A 14,857-nucleotide genomic window follows, 5' to 3' on the forward strand; every position below is an offset into this window, starting at 1 on the left:
CCCGCTGAGCAGGGAGCCCGATGTGGGACTTAATCCCAAGACCCCGGGATCACGACCTGAACAGGGAGCAGACACTTAACCGACTGAGCCATTCGGGCGCCCCTGAAGAGGGAGTTTTAAGGGTGGAAGTTCCCAAACTGGCTGGTATGCAGGCCAGCGACCTGCTGTAGGAGAAAACAGGGAGAGTGGATACCTCTTAGCGCTTACTATGGGTATGTGTCGTTCACTCCTGGAGCACTGGACGTGCACTGATTTGTTTAACGTGCACCACTGCCCTGTGAAGGGCACCATCACTACCCCCGTCCCACAGAGGAGGGAATGCAAGCGTAGAGCGATGAGGTAACTTTCCCAAATTCATGCAACCGGCCATTGCTGGAGTCGGGGTTTGAGCCCAGCCTGTAAAGTCCAAGCTTTCACCACTAAGTTGGACTGCACCATGTATGTCTCTACACCCTTATTACAGGGCTTCTGGTTGTGGGGGAGAGGAGCAAAGAGGAGTTTTGTGTGTTTGCAGGGGTGATCAGGGGTGAAATTACTAGCCGGAATGATGGGCACCTGTCCTGTGATTTTGGCAGCGGCCAGGAGGCCAGAGCAAAATGCAGTGAGAAGGCTTGGGCCTGCACACCTGTTGGGCACACTGCCTGGGCAGGCCAGAAATCCATGGGAAAGATGGGGCGTCTGGGTAGCTCAGGCCGCTAAGCATCTGCCTTCTGCTCAGATCGTGATCACAGGGTCCTGGGATAGGAGTCTCAGATTGGGCTCCTTGCTTGGTGGGGAGTCTGCTTCTCCCTCTGCCCCTCTGCTCCTGCTCCTTTGCTTTCTCTCTCTCTCTTTCTCCTTCCCTCAAATAAATAAATAATCTTAAAAAACCTTTGGGAAAGACAACAAAAAAATGCATCAAATGACTGAATGAGCAGGCGGGGTTCAGAGCTGTCGACACCAAAGTGTTAACTGTTGTGATTTTTTTTTTTTTTTTTTTAAGTAGGATCCACACCCAGCATGGGGCTTGAACCGACCACCCTGAGATTAAGTGTGGCGTGCTCCACTAAGCCAGCCAGACGCCCCGAGGTCTGGGATGCTGGAGTTTTCTGTGCGGTGGAATTACTATGCAGCCGTTGTTCACGGCTAGTGTGGATCTGTATTTATTGATATGGACAGAGTCACACAGTCGAGTGGTCAGTGACCAAAGCCCAACACGGGCTGATCAGGGCCCAAGTCTGCCGTGTGGGTCAACCTAGTTGGTTGGTCTGCTGTGTTCTGGTGGTTGGCTCATCAGGTTCCATTCACTGATGGGATTTCAGATATGGTATCTGAAACCCACATTAATAGGAAACTGAGTCTCTAGAATCTGAGGTTAATTTCTCAACTGGGAAAAGCAGCTCTGCTGTCATTAACAAGAACAGGAAGGTGGGTTGGTTATCCCAAGTGGCTGGCTGCTTAGTTGGGAGCAGCTGACCGGTGATTCACGATTCACGGGGGGCCCACAGCCGTTCCTCCTCCATCTCACAAACAGAACAAAGCTACTGGTGGGCTTTGCGCTTCATTGGAGGCAAGCTCCTCCCCAGCCCTGAGGGCCGATCTTGCTGAGTCAGCACCAGACCCTTATGATAAATCTCTTCCTTCTGCCAGGAATTCAGAAAAGGGTTTGTGATGCAATTATGCCAAGTTTGGGAACGTTTTCTTGTTTTTAAAAACAACAGCCTCCCTTCTGGCTTTGGGAGGCTGTGAAGATAGACTGCTTAAGGCTGTGGCAGCCTTCTTGCGTCCGTGAGGCTTGTTCCAAAGCCAGAATCTAAGGTCTGGCGTGGCAAGGTAGAAACAAAGGACAGAGTCTTCATGACGAACTGCCGAAATCCCAGCCCTGGAGCCCCGTACCTTCAGACCTTTTGTTTGGACTCACAGACACATTTTTTTTTCATCTTAGTATTTCTGAATGTGAGAAGCATTTTGCAAGCAATGGCATGTTAGTTTCAGTGAAACACAGAATGAGAGTTTTTAACATTTATTTGAGAGATGGGGAGGGACAGAAGGAAAGGGAGAGAGAATCCCAAGCAGACTCCCCATTGAGCACAGACCCCCCCCCCCCCCCACACACACACACACAATGCAGGGCTCAATCTCACGACCCTGAGAGGGTGATCTGAGCAGAAACCAAGAGTCAGGAGCTCAACAAACTGCGCCACCCATGTGTCCCAGAATGTGAGATTTAAAAAAGAAATCTCCATACTGTTTGAGCCACCCTAAGTTGGGTGTTCTGTTGAGTCACAATCATCCTAAATGATATGATCCACATGTACCACGTCCTCTTCGTTTCATTATAATTCTCTGAAAGAACGGGTCATGGCAAAATAAAAGGAATGAGCTGACATGTGCACATCTCCTTTTTGAAAACACAAAAGCTACTGTCTATTAAGTGTTTGCTCTGGGCCAGGCTCTGCTCGAAGCACTTCCTTTTTAAAAAACCAACGTATTGAGGCCAGACTAGCATACAAAAAGCTGTAGGCGCTTAACGCCTCAGACTTGATGGGTCTGGTTCTCCAATGTGCTCTCTTATGATCACCGCCTCCCCCTTTTGCAACAAAAGGAGCCAAAGGACAGGACAGGAAAGTGAAAGTGACCAGTGAGTGAGAGCCTTGAGATCAGACCACAGACAGTCCAGCCTCAAAGCTTCGGATCCCCGCGGCTGTGCGGAGTTTCCCGGAAGAACACAGGATGACAATGGGACACATTTTGCTTCACGCCAGTGACCTGACTTCAGCCAGCTAGAAAGCCCAGCATAAAAGCCCAGAGGGGTTTTGTTTTTCACCCTGGGATTTCTCAGGATCACGACAGAGTGCCACACATGGTGTTCAGCGGAAACCTGGGCACGTGGACCACACGACCTGTGACCTCCTGGAGGAGAATTATGACAAGGCGTACCCCATTCCCTGAGAGGAGGCAACCCTCGCACCCCAGTGGGTTGTTTCCTGTGTTAGCCAAGAGCACACCCATCCCTTTGCCTGCTCAGCAGAGCTGTGGCCTCTCGTAAAATTATTGCTTAATGGGTTCTTAAAAAAATAAGTGAATATGAAGTTCATGCAACATCCTGTTGACCTCTTCTGCTCCTTTTGGGACACATCTCTCCCTCCCCAGGAGTCCTGCCTTCTCAAAGGCTGCCCAGCCCGTCCTTATTTTTGTTTGTTCCCTTTGCCTTGAAATCTCCTTCCCCGCACCCTCTCCTCTGCTAAACAAATTCCAACTCCTGTGTCAACACCTCCTCTGCAAAGTCTCACCTGAGAAGCTGCAGCGGTCCCGAGCTCTCCTCGGGGTGGTCTGCCGCAGGCTGGCATAACACAGGCTCCGCACCCAGGCAGGCTCTGAGCATGGCCCCAGCCCTGCTGATTCTAGCTGAGTCACCCTTCGAGAACCGCTGCCCCTCCTGTCTGAGCCTCTTTGCTCACCGGGACATCAAGAACAGTGTACGTACAGCACCTCCATGGGCCAGGGGTGAGGGACCCTTGTTATCTGAGCACACTTCTTAGGATACTCACAGTCTTACGATTATTTGTTTTCACATCTGGCTTTTACTTTGTTTTGTTTTTAAACTCTTTAAGTTGTTTTAAACTCTTTAAGTCGCTTTATTGAGGTATAATGTACATACATACAATAAAATGCATGCATTTAAAATGTACGATTCAATAGTCCCATCAGTGATACACCATATAACCACAAGCCCAGTCAGGATTTAGAACATCTCCAGCACCCGGAAGGGCCCCTTCCTGTTTATTTCACAGCGTCCATATCCAGCCCTGGCCCCAGGCAACCGCTGATCTGCTTTCTGCCTCTTCAGATTAGTTCCTCCTGTTCTAGAATCTCCCATAAATGGATTCACACCGTAGGTGCTCTTTGGGGTCTGGCTTCTCTCAGTGCCCCGTGCTGTGACCTACTTGGTGACCCATTTCCTTTTTATTGCTGAGTAGTATTCCATCATGTGAATGCACTGCCTCCTTTTCTTTCTTTTTTTTTTAGATCTTATTTATTTATTTGGCAGAGAGAGAGATCACAAGTAGGCAGAGAGGCAGGCAGAGAGAGGGGGGGAGCAGGCTTCCTGCTGAGCAGAGAGCCCAATGCGGGGCTTGATCCCAGGACCCTGAGATCATGACCTGAGCCGAAGGCAGAGGCTTTAACCCACTGAGCCACCCGGGTGCCCCGACACTGCCTCCTTTTCTATCCATTCACCTGTTGGTTGGTATTTGGGCTGTTTCCGGTTTGGAGATATTATTAATAACACTGCTGTGAATTTCTCTGTACAAGTCTTTGTGTGGACCAATGGGTTCATTCCTCTTGGATAACTTCCTAAGAAACTGCCAAACTGGCTTCCCAGCAATGCATTAGTACAGGGTCATGGTTGTTCACCAACACCTGTTGTGGTCCGTCTTTTAGCCATTCCATTGAGTGTGCGGTAGTATATCATTGTGGTTTTAATTTGCATTTCCTTGATGACTTATGATGTTGTGTATCTTTTTATGTGTTTATTGGCCATATGTATACTTTCTTGCAAAGTACCTATTAAAACCCTCCCCCCTTTTTTGTCAGGCTGTCTTCTTCTTGAGTTGTAAAAGTTCTTTATATATGCTGGACACAGGTCCTTTCTCAGACCTTTGCTTGGCAAATATTTTCTTCCAGGCTTTCCAAGAATTTCGATAAAGTCCAATTTATCTGTTTTTCTTTTATGGTTAGTGCTTTTTGTGTACTCTCAAAAGCGCTTTTCTTTCTCCTTTGGATCACGTTCATAGCGTCTGTTTTGGGGATCCCATGAGTCTGTGTGGATATCCTTAGCAACAGCACGCTGCCCTGAGCTCTGATCTTGTCTCCTCACTGGAATGGGACCACTGCCATCTGCTGGGGTTCCCCTCCCCACGCCACAGGCAGGGACCTGTGTGAGACAGACCTGAGGCAGCCACGGGGTCACCATCCTGTGTGGCACCTGCTGCCAAGTACTGGTTGCTTCTACTTTGCCGGGTTTTCTGGTTCTTTGTGGCAGGAAGTCTCACCTTATTTCTGCACCCAAGGGACCTGGCACACGGGCTCCATCCACACTTGCCCAGGGAGCCAGTCATCGTCAGCGCCTCCAAACACAGTCCATCGTGGCCTGTCTGGACTGGGAGAATCGGGAAATGGTCCATCCCCTTCATCTGAACAGACCGTTCTTCTGAGGGTAGTCGGGTAGTCTGACGGTAGTCCCTCTCACGCCCAGCACCAGCCCAGCGGGGTTCCACACTGCTTGTTACGAGGGGAGATGAGGTCCAGAGAAGGAAAAGAAAGGTCAAGTGACTAGGCTCGGCCAGGCTCTTCCTGTTGTCCTCACTGGCACATCAGGCAGTGTCCCTTTCGTCGCCGTCTGACTCTGGCTCCTGTCGCAGGGTGTGAATGTCACAGCGATATGTGCGTCTTAAATAAATGACCAAGGAAGAAATGAAATCATTCCTTTGAACGTTCCGTGCGCCCGACTGCTGCAAATGGCATTACACGTGTGCGTGCCCGTGTGTGTGCAAGCAGGCGCGTGCCTTCGCACGGACACACGACCGGCCATTCCTACCCAGCCTCGGGTGCCACAATCTATCAGGAAATCTTTTTTTTTTTTTTTAAGATTTTATTTATTTATCTGACAGACAGAGATCACAAGTAGGCAGAGAGGCAGGCAGAGAGAGAGGAGGAAGGAGGCTTCCCGCTGAGCAGAGAGCCCGATGTGGGGCTCCATCCCAGGACCCTGGGACCATGACCCGAGCCAAAGGCAGAGGCCTCAACCCACTGAGCCACCCAGGTGCCCCTCAGGAAATCTTTTTTTTTTTTTTTTTTTTTTGGTTTTAATTTTCTCAGCCACCCTCTCATCTTAATCCCCACTAGGGGGCATGTGTAGCCCACAGAGAGGGTCCGATGTCCTTAGGTACAAGGATTGGTTTCCCGCTGAAGTCACCGGGTCCCTCTTGAAGCCATCTCCTTCACACCCTGCACCCTCCCCCTGTAAAAACAAACAACAAAGCCTTCCTCCTCAATCTCCCCGCTCTCCTGCTGGGCTGCTGGCTGCCCTCCTACCCCCAGGGCTCTGCCCCTGATTGAAGGAGGCTGCTAGCAGAACACCAGTGACAATGAGTGACAAGTTCCATGACCTTGTCATCGCAGATAGGGGCCACTGCTTCCTCCCTGAGGGGCGTGACAGATCCCAGAAAGGCGGCTCTCCTCACTCCCCTCAGTCGGCAACCCAGGACCACCCTTTCAGGGCCCAGAGTCAAATCCAGCCTCGAATGATGCATTCCTACAGAGGGAGCGTGGGAATGTCACGGGGCGGGCTCCACAGCTCTCATTCTCGGAGCCCTGGTGGGCAGGTCATACCCAGAATGTCCTCAAGCCCCAGCTCGAGACTCGAGTCCTCGGTGCTCCAACACCTCCCCAGGCCTTGGCATCACATTGCTCAGGACGCACTTCCTGGCTTCACTAGTCGCTGTCCGTGACCTTGAGCAAGCTCCACGAACTTCACTTTCCTTATTGGGTAAATGAGGATGACAACAGTCCCTGCCCCGTAAATGAGACAATGCATATAAATAAAGCACTTGGCACAGCGCCTAGCACAGAAGTGTTTGAGACACATTAACCATTCTTAATATTAGTATCATCATCTTACTGTAAACCGTGGCCATTTATCTTCTTTCGAGGCTCACGAAAAAGCATGACTTCCCTCTAGCTCAAGGTCTTGGGCTTCTTCCTAACTGAGGTCCTATAAAGGGTCCCTAGGAAACTGTGGGACCAGTCCTGGTGCCATCGCGCCTGCTTTGTCTTGAACTAGGGCCTCTGTTGGGCGCCCTTGCCCAGGACCCTCCTGCACAACTGCGTGTTTGGGTTTGGGATGGGCAGGGCTCTCCCTGTGGCAGCATCTGTCCCCTAGGGTGACACAGGACATCAGTGGCTCATCCAGCTGCTGTGTCTGCTTCCCCTGCTCCCCACCCTCCTCCACCACCTCATTAGCTCTCCAGTCATGCTCCAATCTCCAGGAGAGACTGGCAGCAGCCACAAAAGTAGCAGACAACAGCACCTCCCTGCTCCTGGCTGCTGCTGGTGGCCACCCTGCAGCTCAGAGCAGCCTTTCCCCTGTCACTCAGGCTCCAACCGGCAGAGATTAGCATTCAGATGGAGAATGGAAAAACATCAAGGCCATCACCTCCTGTCTTCCTTAGGAGCTAAGATCCACGCAGGGAAGCAGAGCCAGTGGAAGGGAGGGTGTCCAGGCCAGGCCTCCCGCTGGAGGTTGGGACAGGGCTCCAGGCACACAGAGGCAGCAGCCATGCGCCCTGGTCCAGTCTGCCTTGTTGCTGGGTCTTCCCAGGTGCCCCAGGGCTGAGCTGGGCTTGGCTCTGCCTTGTTTCAGAACTGCCCATCGCCCTGCTGTTGCATATGTGGAAAAGACAGGGCAGGAAGGGCCACGGGGCAAGGAGGCAAAGAACTAGCTGTTCTGAATCCACCGTTGTTGCAAAGTGACCTGTTGTTCTGTAGTTAACACTGCCTCCCGGGCTCAGATATATCAAAGGCTTGCTGAGTGCGCTGAGCACTTTAGACGGTTATCTAATTTAACTGTGACGACCACTCAGAGACAGGTTTACCATGATCCTCCTCGTAGAAGAAACCCCAGGTTGGGGACGTTCAGTAACCCATGCAAGGCCACAGAACTGGGAAGTGATGGTGGAGTCTGGACTCATATCTGGTGCTCTGAGCCCAGACTCCTCACTCTCAGATTCTGCGTTGATATTTCATGAGGGGCCAGGGGAGCCCCAGCTCTCAGTCTCTGCGCTGTCTCTCTGGTTGCCCTTAATCCCTTCCCTCCTATTATGGTCCGTCTGCCAAGCCCCTGGACTTTCCTGCACCCATTCCCAAGCAGCAGCTCTTTCCAAGGAAATAGGGCTGGGGCGGGGCGGGGGGGGAGGGAGGAGGGGAGGAGGCAGCCTCTTGGGGACACTGGGTCCACCCCCTGTGACAGTGGGCTGAGGCAGGAGCGCTTGGGGCCCAGCATCGGCTGAGGGTGGCCACTTCCTGCAGCAGGAGAGGGGCTGCAAATGTGCACGTTGTGCAGAGAGCCCAGGGGTGGGAGAGCCCGGGGGAATAAGAGGGAGCGTGGGCTGGGTGTGCGGGGAAGGTGTAAACACAATCTGCTCCCACCGAAGCCAGCCGCTCCCTGGGGGAGGGGGCCCCTCCCGCCCAGCCCACATGGCACCCCAGCTGCCAGGGTCCAGGCAGCCGCCAAGGCCAGCCAACACACTCCCCCCTATCCCCCATCCCCTCGCTTCCGTCCCTTCGTCTGGGACCGATGCCTGGAGGAGCCACCAGCCCCTGAGCAGGCTCCTGGAACAGTGCTGCGAAGGGGTGTCGCTTTGTGGAGGTGTGTCTGGGCCTCCAGCCAGCCCCTGTCCTGCCAGGTGACCTTGGCCTGACAATTCCTCAGACTCGTGCAAGGAGACAGGCCACCTGGAAACGGCAGAGTGCAGAGCCGAGGCTGAAGTGACAGGAACATGGCAAATAGATTAGAGAATGAATACACAGGTCGGGCTCGGGGACACAGACTGGGGCCCCAGGAACGGTGTCCTCTAGCCCTCAGCGTGACAGCCCTGTCACCAGGAAAGCCACTGCCTGCCTTGCAGCAGAAAGACGGACTGACAGGAGCTGAGACAGAGGTCACGAACTCTTGGCCTGGGTCAAGTGGGCAGTGGGGCTCTGCCGGGACTCCAGCCCAGAGCTCCTTGCCGGGTGGGACCCTTCCCCTGCCTCTGTCCCGCCCTACTTCTAGAGGCTTCCATAGCCCTGCCAGGCTCCCTGCAGGATCAACAGCCCCTCCCCCAGGGCTTCAGTGTGGGTCCCCACAGTCTATGGCATCTCACCCTTTCCTCCCCTCCTTCATCTGTGGAGTCACACGGCGGCAGCAAAGGGACTGCTGTCTAGAGAACTCCCCATCTCCTGCCTCCTGATGGCAGGGGCCAGCCAGATGGAGACTTCCCTGCCTGTCAGCCCGCCTGGGGGCTGGATGGTGAGGAAGGTTGGGGGGGTGCACGTGCAGGAGGGGGCGGGTGGGGGGGGATGCTGCTTTGCAAGATGAATGACTTCCAGACAGTCGGGAGCAGCTGCCTGCAGGTCTGTGCCTGGATCCCAGGGAGCAGAAGCGGAAATCTGCTTTGATCTCTGCTCCGGGTCGGGCAGCATGGCGAAGAGAGAAATGGCAGAGCCGCTGGGGGCAAAGGAGGCCGCTGTGGTGCTGAGCAGTCAGCGGACTGACAAAAACAAGTGTCATGCTTTTTCCCTTCCCACACGCTACTGCCCCTTTGGAACCCGAGCACGCATGCACACACGCGCGCCCAGAAGACGCGCTCGGAGCCCAGGCTGGGAGAAGCTTTGCTCCAGCTGCAGGCAGACATGTCACAGATCCAACGGGCACTTCTTGCTGATGATCTAGCCAAGCGGCCCGTGACAGGGAGAGTGCTGGGGACCCGGGAGAGGCAAGGACCACAGGAAGCGCGTGCCACTCTGGGACACTGATGCCACACAGCCTTGGTCCACAAGTTTTGGGGCTGCCAGGCCAGGGGAACCCCTTTTTTCACAGAGCAGCTGCCAACTGCCGTGGGGTTCCAGAGACGACTAGGTCCTGGTGGTTAAGAGCGTGGGGAAGCTCTGCAGCGTCCGTGTGAGGCTCGGGAAGGCGGGATCCCCCATTAATGAGCTAGATGACACCGGACAAATTTGTTAGCCTCTCTGTGTTTCCTCATTTCCAAAATGTGGATAATAATATGCCCAGGCTCCTTGGATTTTTTCAAGGATGAGGTTAAGGAATGAGTGAGAAGCCCTATCAACAGTCCCTCAGCTCCTGACCTGCTCTTCCTCTAGCCTGGGCTGCTGGGGTGCCCCAGAGTAGACCCCACCGAGTCCCTCTCTGGGCCTGCCCCGGACGATCCTCAAGACCTCAGACAAAGGGAGCCCGTCCCAAGGCAATGAGCGTCTCTGCTCCTCCTGCCGGCCACCAGCGCCAGGAGACAAAATGAGGACAAGCAGGTCCAGGATCTCAAGGGGAGGGGTCTACCTTCTCGATGGCTGCTTTTTCCCATTCTCCAGCGTGCTGCCGCTCCTTCCACCACAGCATCCTTTGTAGGTGGGGGGCAAGCCGGGACTTGAACTGGAACAGAAAACCAGACCAAATTAGCACTTCCTCCCATGCCAAGGCAGAAGCTTGCATTCCAAAATGGATATTCCAGAGCTCCTCCTCTCCCTTAGAAGTCCACTGAGACTACCCTCATGGCCCCAGCATGACCACTGCCTCATCTCCTAGCTTAGAAAATGCCGTTGAGATCACACATCATTCCCTTAAAACTAGCCCTTGCCCTGTGGCCGGGACCATAACAGGCTCAAGGTAGGAGCTGAGAAGAGTCCAGGCTCCCCCTTATGACCAAGGAGCACAGAGCTGCAGGTGGTCTGTTCCCACATGGCCAGGCCTTGCACAGTCTTCCTCCCTGGGCCCCAGCCTAGCCCTCTCACCTCCAAGCCTCGAAGCCTGGCCCTACCTGTCTCTGCCGGCTGATGTCAGTCCCTGGGGCCAAGCTCCTCCTGAAGACGTGAGAACTTACTTCAGAGACTCTTTCTCCCTAAACAGAAAAGGATGGGAGTCAGAGGATTGAGGGGGTGAGGATGGGAGTCAGAGGATTGAGGGGGGTGTCCTTCCCATGCGTCCAGACTTCCACTTCCTTCTGCCCCAGGCCTAGCGAGTCACCCCACTATGGAGGAGGGGTAGGAGCAGCTGGGAAAGCAGCAGGAATTTGTGACCAGGTAATTGGAGAGCAGAAATTTCACCCAGGCTGGTCCTTGAAGGCTGGAGGTGTTAGGCGTTAGGTCGTGACGAGTTGACAGGAAACTGCTTCCTTCTGGCTTAACCACACAAGGCCAGGCCTGATAGTTCAGATTCGGCTCTCTCCTCCTGAGAAGGGGTCCAGGCCCACTTCATGTGGCTGAGACGGACTGCCTAAAGTCAGGGACCTGTCTGTCCCCATTGGCCACAAATCGGAGGGATGACCTTGAGCAAGTAACTTATGCCTCCCAGTCCCTCAGTTTCCTCCACCATTCATGAGAGGTAGAAATGTTTGTCTTGCCACCCCTCTGGGACTGTTACAACCCCCAAGTGAGTTAATACATGGGACACCTCAGGGGATGACTAGAACACTGACCAAGAACCAGAGGAGCGCAGGAGAACAGCCAGCATTTATTAAATACCTGCTTTGTGCCAAGTGGCTTACGATGATCTGTATTTGAACCTCATGATCACCCCACGCCATACTGTTATTAATCTCAGTTTATATATAAATAAAAAGGTCGCTTTCTCTGAGTTTCAGTCAGTAAGGGGAGTCAGGACATGGACTCTGGCTATACACTTCCAGACCCAAACTCAGCCTGGAGGACCAGTCTCCAGTGGCCAGAAAGTTAACTCTTCCCTAGGCTGAAACCATGTGGCCTTTACAAGGGATGAAGTTTTGGGAACTTCTGGAATGTTCCTTCCCTGGGTGAACAGGGTCCTGCTCTGTGTGAGGCCCACTGTGTGAGGCCCGGGGCTCACCATTTCACCTAGGTCAGCCAATTTCACCAGGAGGACTACTTGGGCGCTCTGTGGCCATCTCAGCTGGCCTAGATGCCAAGGAAGGGCATCGAAGAAATGCCTGTTTCTGGCATGTGCCCGGGGCTGCCCAGTGGGTCTTCTGACATTCAGAGCCTGGAGGAATTCCAGCACCAAGGAGGAATTAGGCGCTGCACACAGACAGAGACTCCCGTTCTCATGGCTTGCCAGTCTCCGTGTGGCTGAGGGCCACCGCAGGCGTGTCCCACACCCCAAGATGGAGACACTGGGGTGCCCTGGCAGGCAGGTGTGCTAACTGGCTCAGCCTTCTGAGCCCTATGGGGAGACTCCCTCCAGCCAGGGGCCCCGGAGCCCGAGGGCATCGTGTTCTTTGTTTCACTAGAAGTGAGCAAAGGCTAGAAGAATTTGCAGGAGAGAATGCTGTCCTCTCTCTTACACAAGGTAGACCCACAGGCACAACAGAACGTGACAAATAGTATGTTCTTAATAAATATTCGTCGATTTTTCTGTGTTTCTTTGGGCACAGGAGCCCTGATCATCAAAGGGCCCTGGTCACCCAGGGAAGGAACGTTCCAGAAGTTCCCAAAACTTCACCCCTTGTAAAGGCCACATGGTTTCAGCCAAGGGAAGAGTTAACTTTCTGGCCACTGGAGACAGCGTCCTGCCCGCAGGAGCTGCCCAGCCAATGGCACTCCGTGCTGATGATGTCATGGTCCTCCTGCGCCTCCTATTGGGCACCGGACGGCGAATCGGGCTCCGGGCTCGAGCAGAGGAGCCGCCGAGGCTGAGCGGGGGCAGCGGGAGAGGGGGAAGGGAAGGCGAGCCGAGCCAGCGGAGCTGCTTCTGCCCCATCCCTCTCTCCAGTCCCCCTGCACCTTCCGATAGGACCCTGGGGACCACCCCACATTCGGACAAACAAGACAAAGCAGCTGTGGTCCAGAGGACAGGCTGGAGGCTCCCACTGCCAACTGGAGAAAACGTTCAGCCACCAGGCACACAGGGAGCAAGGTTGCTGGGGCGAGGGGCCAGCCTCCAGCGTGCACGCACACACTCACACACTCACGTACACCCTCTCCTCGCCCCCCAGGCACGGACAGGGACCCGGAGAGCGGCAGCTTCCTTGGACACACCCTCCCTCCTCCACCCCTGACTCTCTTCTGCCTTACCTGCCTGAGGACTGGAGGTCTGTTTCCGATCTGCTGCCCATTACTGACCCGTCTGCTCCGCTGGGCTCTCTGTGGGCGGGAGGACCAGGCAAGAGGAGCTGTGGACGGTGCCCAGGCCCAGAACCCTCTCTCCTGCAGGACCCAGCCACTCTGGCCTGGGGAAGCTGGGGAGCTTCAGCCAGAGTTTTTGAAGAGCTGCGAACTCCCCCTGCTCTGAGTGGAAGCCTTTCAGGGACTCCCTGCAAATCCTCACCCCATCCTCCACCGCCCTCCCAGAAGGTCCAGGTAACCTGGGGCCCAACTTTAGCTTGGCTCTGGCCCCCCACAGTCGTTTCTCCCCACCCCACCCACCCAAGCCCACCGCCCAGTTTCTCACGGTTGGACCCGGTTGGCGAACCGGCGGCGCCAGAGCATGGCCAAGGTGCTGAGCACGAAAAGAGTGGTGCACATGACTCAGCTGCCCCATCCCCTCCCCGACAGGGTCCGCAGAAGAAGGCCAAGATGGCCCTGTCACCTTCCGCGAGCCACTGCCGTCTGTCCTGAGGTTCCTGCTGGCCCTGGATTAGGAGGCTCAAGCTGCTTAGTGGGGTCAGCACACCCGACCTTGTGCAGACTGATTAACCTTGCTGGGACCAGGTTGTCGCCCACGGTGGCAGGGTAAATCAAGCTGTCCCTTCGGGATGTCGATGTGACAGACCTGGGTTGGACCCTCAAGGTACTTCTAGTTTAGACACACGCCCTGGCCAGTTACATAAATGACCACAATAGAGAGACATAGGTGATGGAGGGCAGAGCCCTTTGGGTGCTACAAGCCTTAGGGAACGCCCAGCTGGAAGAAGAGCTGGGGGCACCAGAATTGGGAGGTGCTCGAGGAAGGTTGAGCCCCCCTGGCTGGCAGATTCTGCTGGGGGCTGCAGACATGAAAGCATCAGGCATGTTCCGGCAACTGGAAGTTGAGTGTCAGCAGAACAATGATGTCATGGGAAGGCATCAGGAGGAGAGGAAGGGAGAAGAATATTAGATGATGAAGCCAGAAAGACAAGGGAGGCCAGGGATTGAAGGGCTGGCTAAGTCGTTCAGTTGTCCCCTCTGGACAATTCTCTCCAAATGTCCCTGATGACCTACCCTCCTCCTTAAACGACTGATCTTCAGTGTGCATCGTGAAATAGTATATGCATCCGCTTAGACATTATGTACGATACAACGGGGCAAATATAGTCCTGCACCATGAACACACGTAAGATTTGCAAAGGATGAGATGAGAGTAAGCAGACATAAGATTTCTTCTGCTTGCTTTCCCGGTGGAAAGCTTCCTGGCAGGTGCTTGGAAGGGCACCACACTGGCGTCGGGCGTCCTATCAGGGAGGTGGCCAGGTGCAGAGGGCTCTGTCCTGGCCCAGGCAGCCTGGGGAGCAGAGATGGGTCTAAGCATCCATCCTCTTCCAACCCTTTCCAAAACCCACAGGAGATGGCACTAGATTCTCCTTCCCTCAAATGAGATGGAGGCAGAGTCAAGGGAGCCCCTGCCCAGGAGTCCAGGGAGGTACGTGAACCCTGAGCATCAGGGAGGGCCGGAGCTGGGGCTCCACCAGGGCTCTCTACTTGGAAATATGATTTTTTAAATGATTTTTATTTATTTATTTGACAGAAATCACAAGTAAGCAGAGAGGCAGGCAGAGAGAGAGGAGGAAGCAGGCTCCCTGCTGAGCAGAAAGCCCGCTGCGGGGCTCGAACCCAGGACCTGGGATCATGACCTGAGCCGAAGGCAGCAGCTTAACCCACTGAGCCACCCAGGCGCCCCCGGAAATATGATTTTAACATACCTAAACCAGCGCTCAAGAGGAGAGCCAAACTCTTCTAATACTTGAAGTGGGACACAAAGTCTTGAGAAGGCGGCGGGGGGGCGGGGGGGGGGGGGTCACCAGGGAGTGTTAGGGAGAACTGGGCCCTGGCCTCCTGCTGGGGCTGGGCATCAGAGGTGGGACCTGGCTCCCAACAGCTTATTTGCAGGGTGGGGACCCACCGGCTCCCAAGCCGAGCTGCCGCCTCCTGTCCTGTG

The 14,857-nt window shown here is 54.5% G+C and overlaps 1 protein-coding gene across 1 annotated transcript; it reads right to left on the reverse strand.

Annotated features, from left to right (window-relative positions):
• Positions 1-5,829: 5,829 nt before the first annotated feature.
• On the reverse strand, positions 5,830-13,870 carry PRCD (photoreceptor disc component). The gene is made up of 5 exons (XM_047708472.1): positions 13,175-13,870; positions 12,799-12,867; positions 10,572-10,652; positions 10,094-10,186; positions 5,830-6,552 (listed from the first exon to the last, which is right to left on the reverse strand). Exons 1-3 carry the CDS (start codon positions 13,246-13,248, stop codon positions 10,631-10,633), a joined length of 165 nt encoding a protein of 54 aa, XP_047564428.1. The 5' UTR covers positions 13,249-13,870; the 3' UTR covers positions 5,830-6,552; positions 10,094-10,186; positions 10,572-10,630.
• Positions 13,871-14,857: the final 987 nt, after the last annotated feature.

The sequence above is a fragment of the Lutra lutra genome, chromosome 16, assembly GCF_902655055.1.
Source record: "Lutra lutra chromosome 16, mLutLut1.2, whole genome shotgun sequence".
In the NCBI taxonomy this organism is placed as follows: domain Eukaryota; kingdom Metazoa; phylum Chordata; class Mammalia; order Carnivora; family Mustelidae; genus Lutra; species Lutra lutra.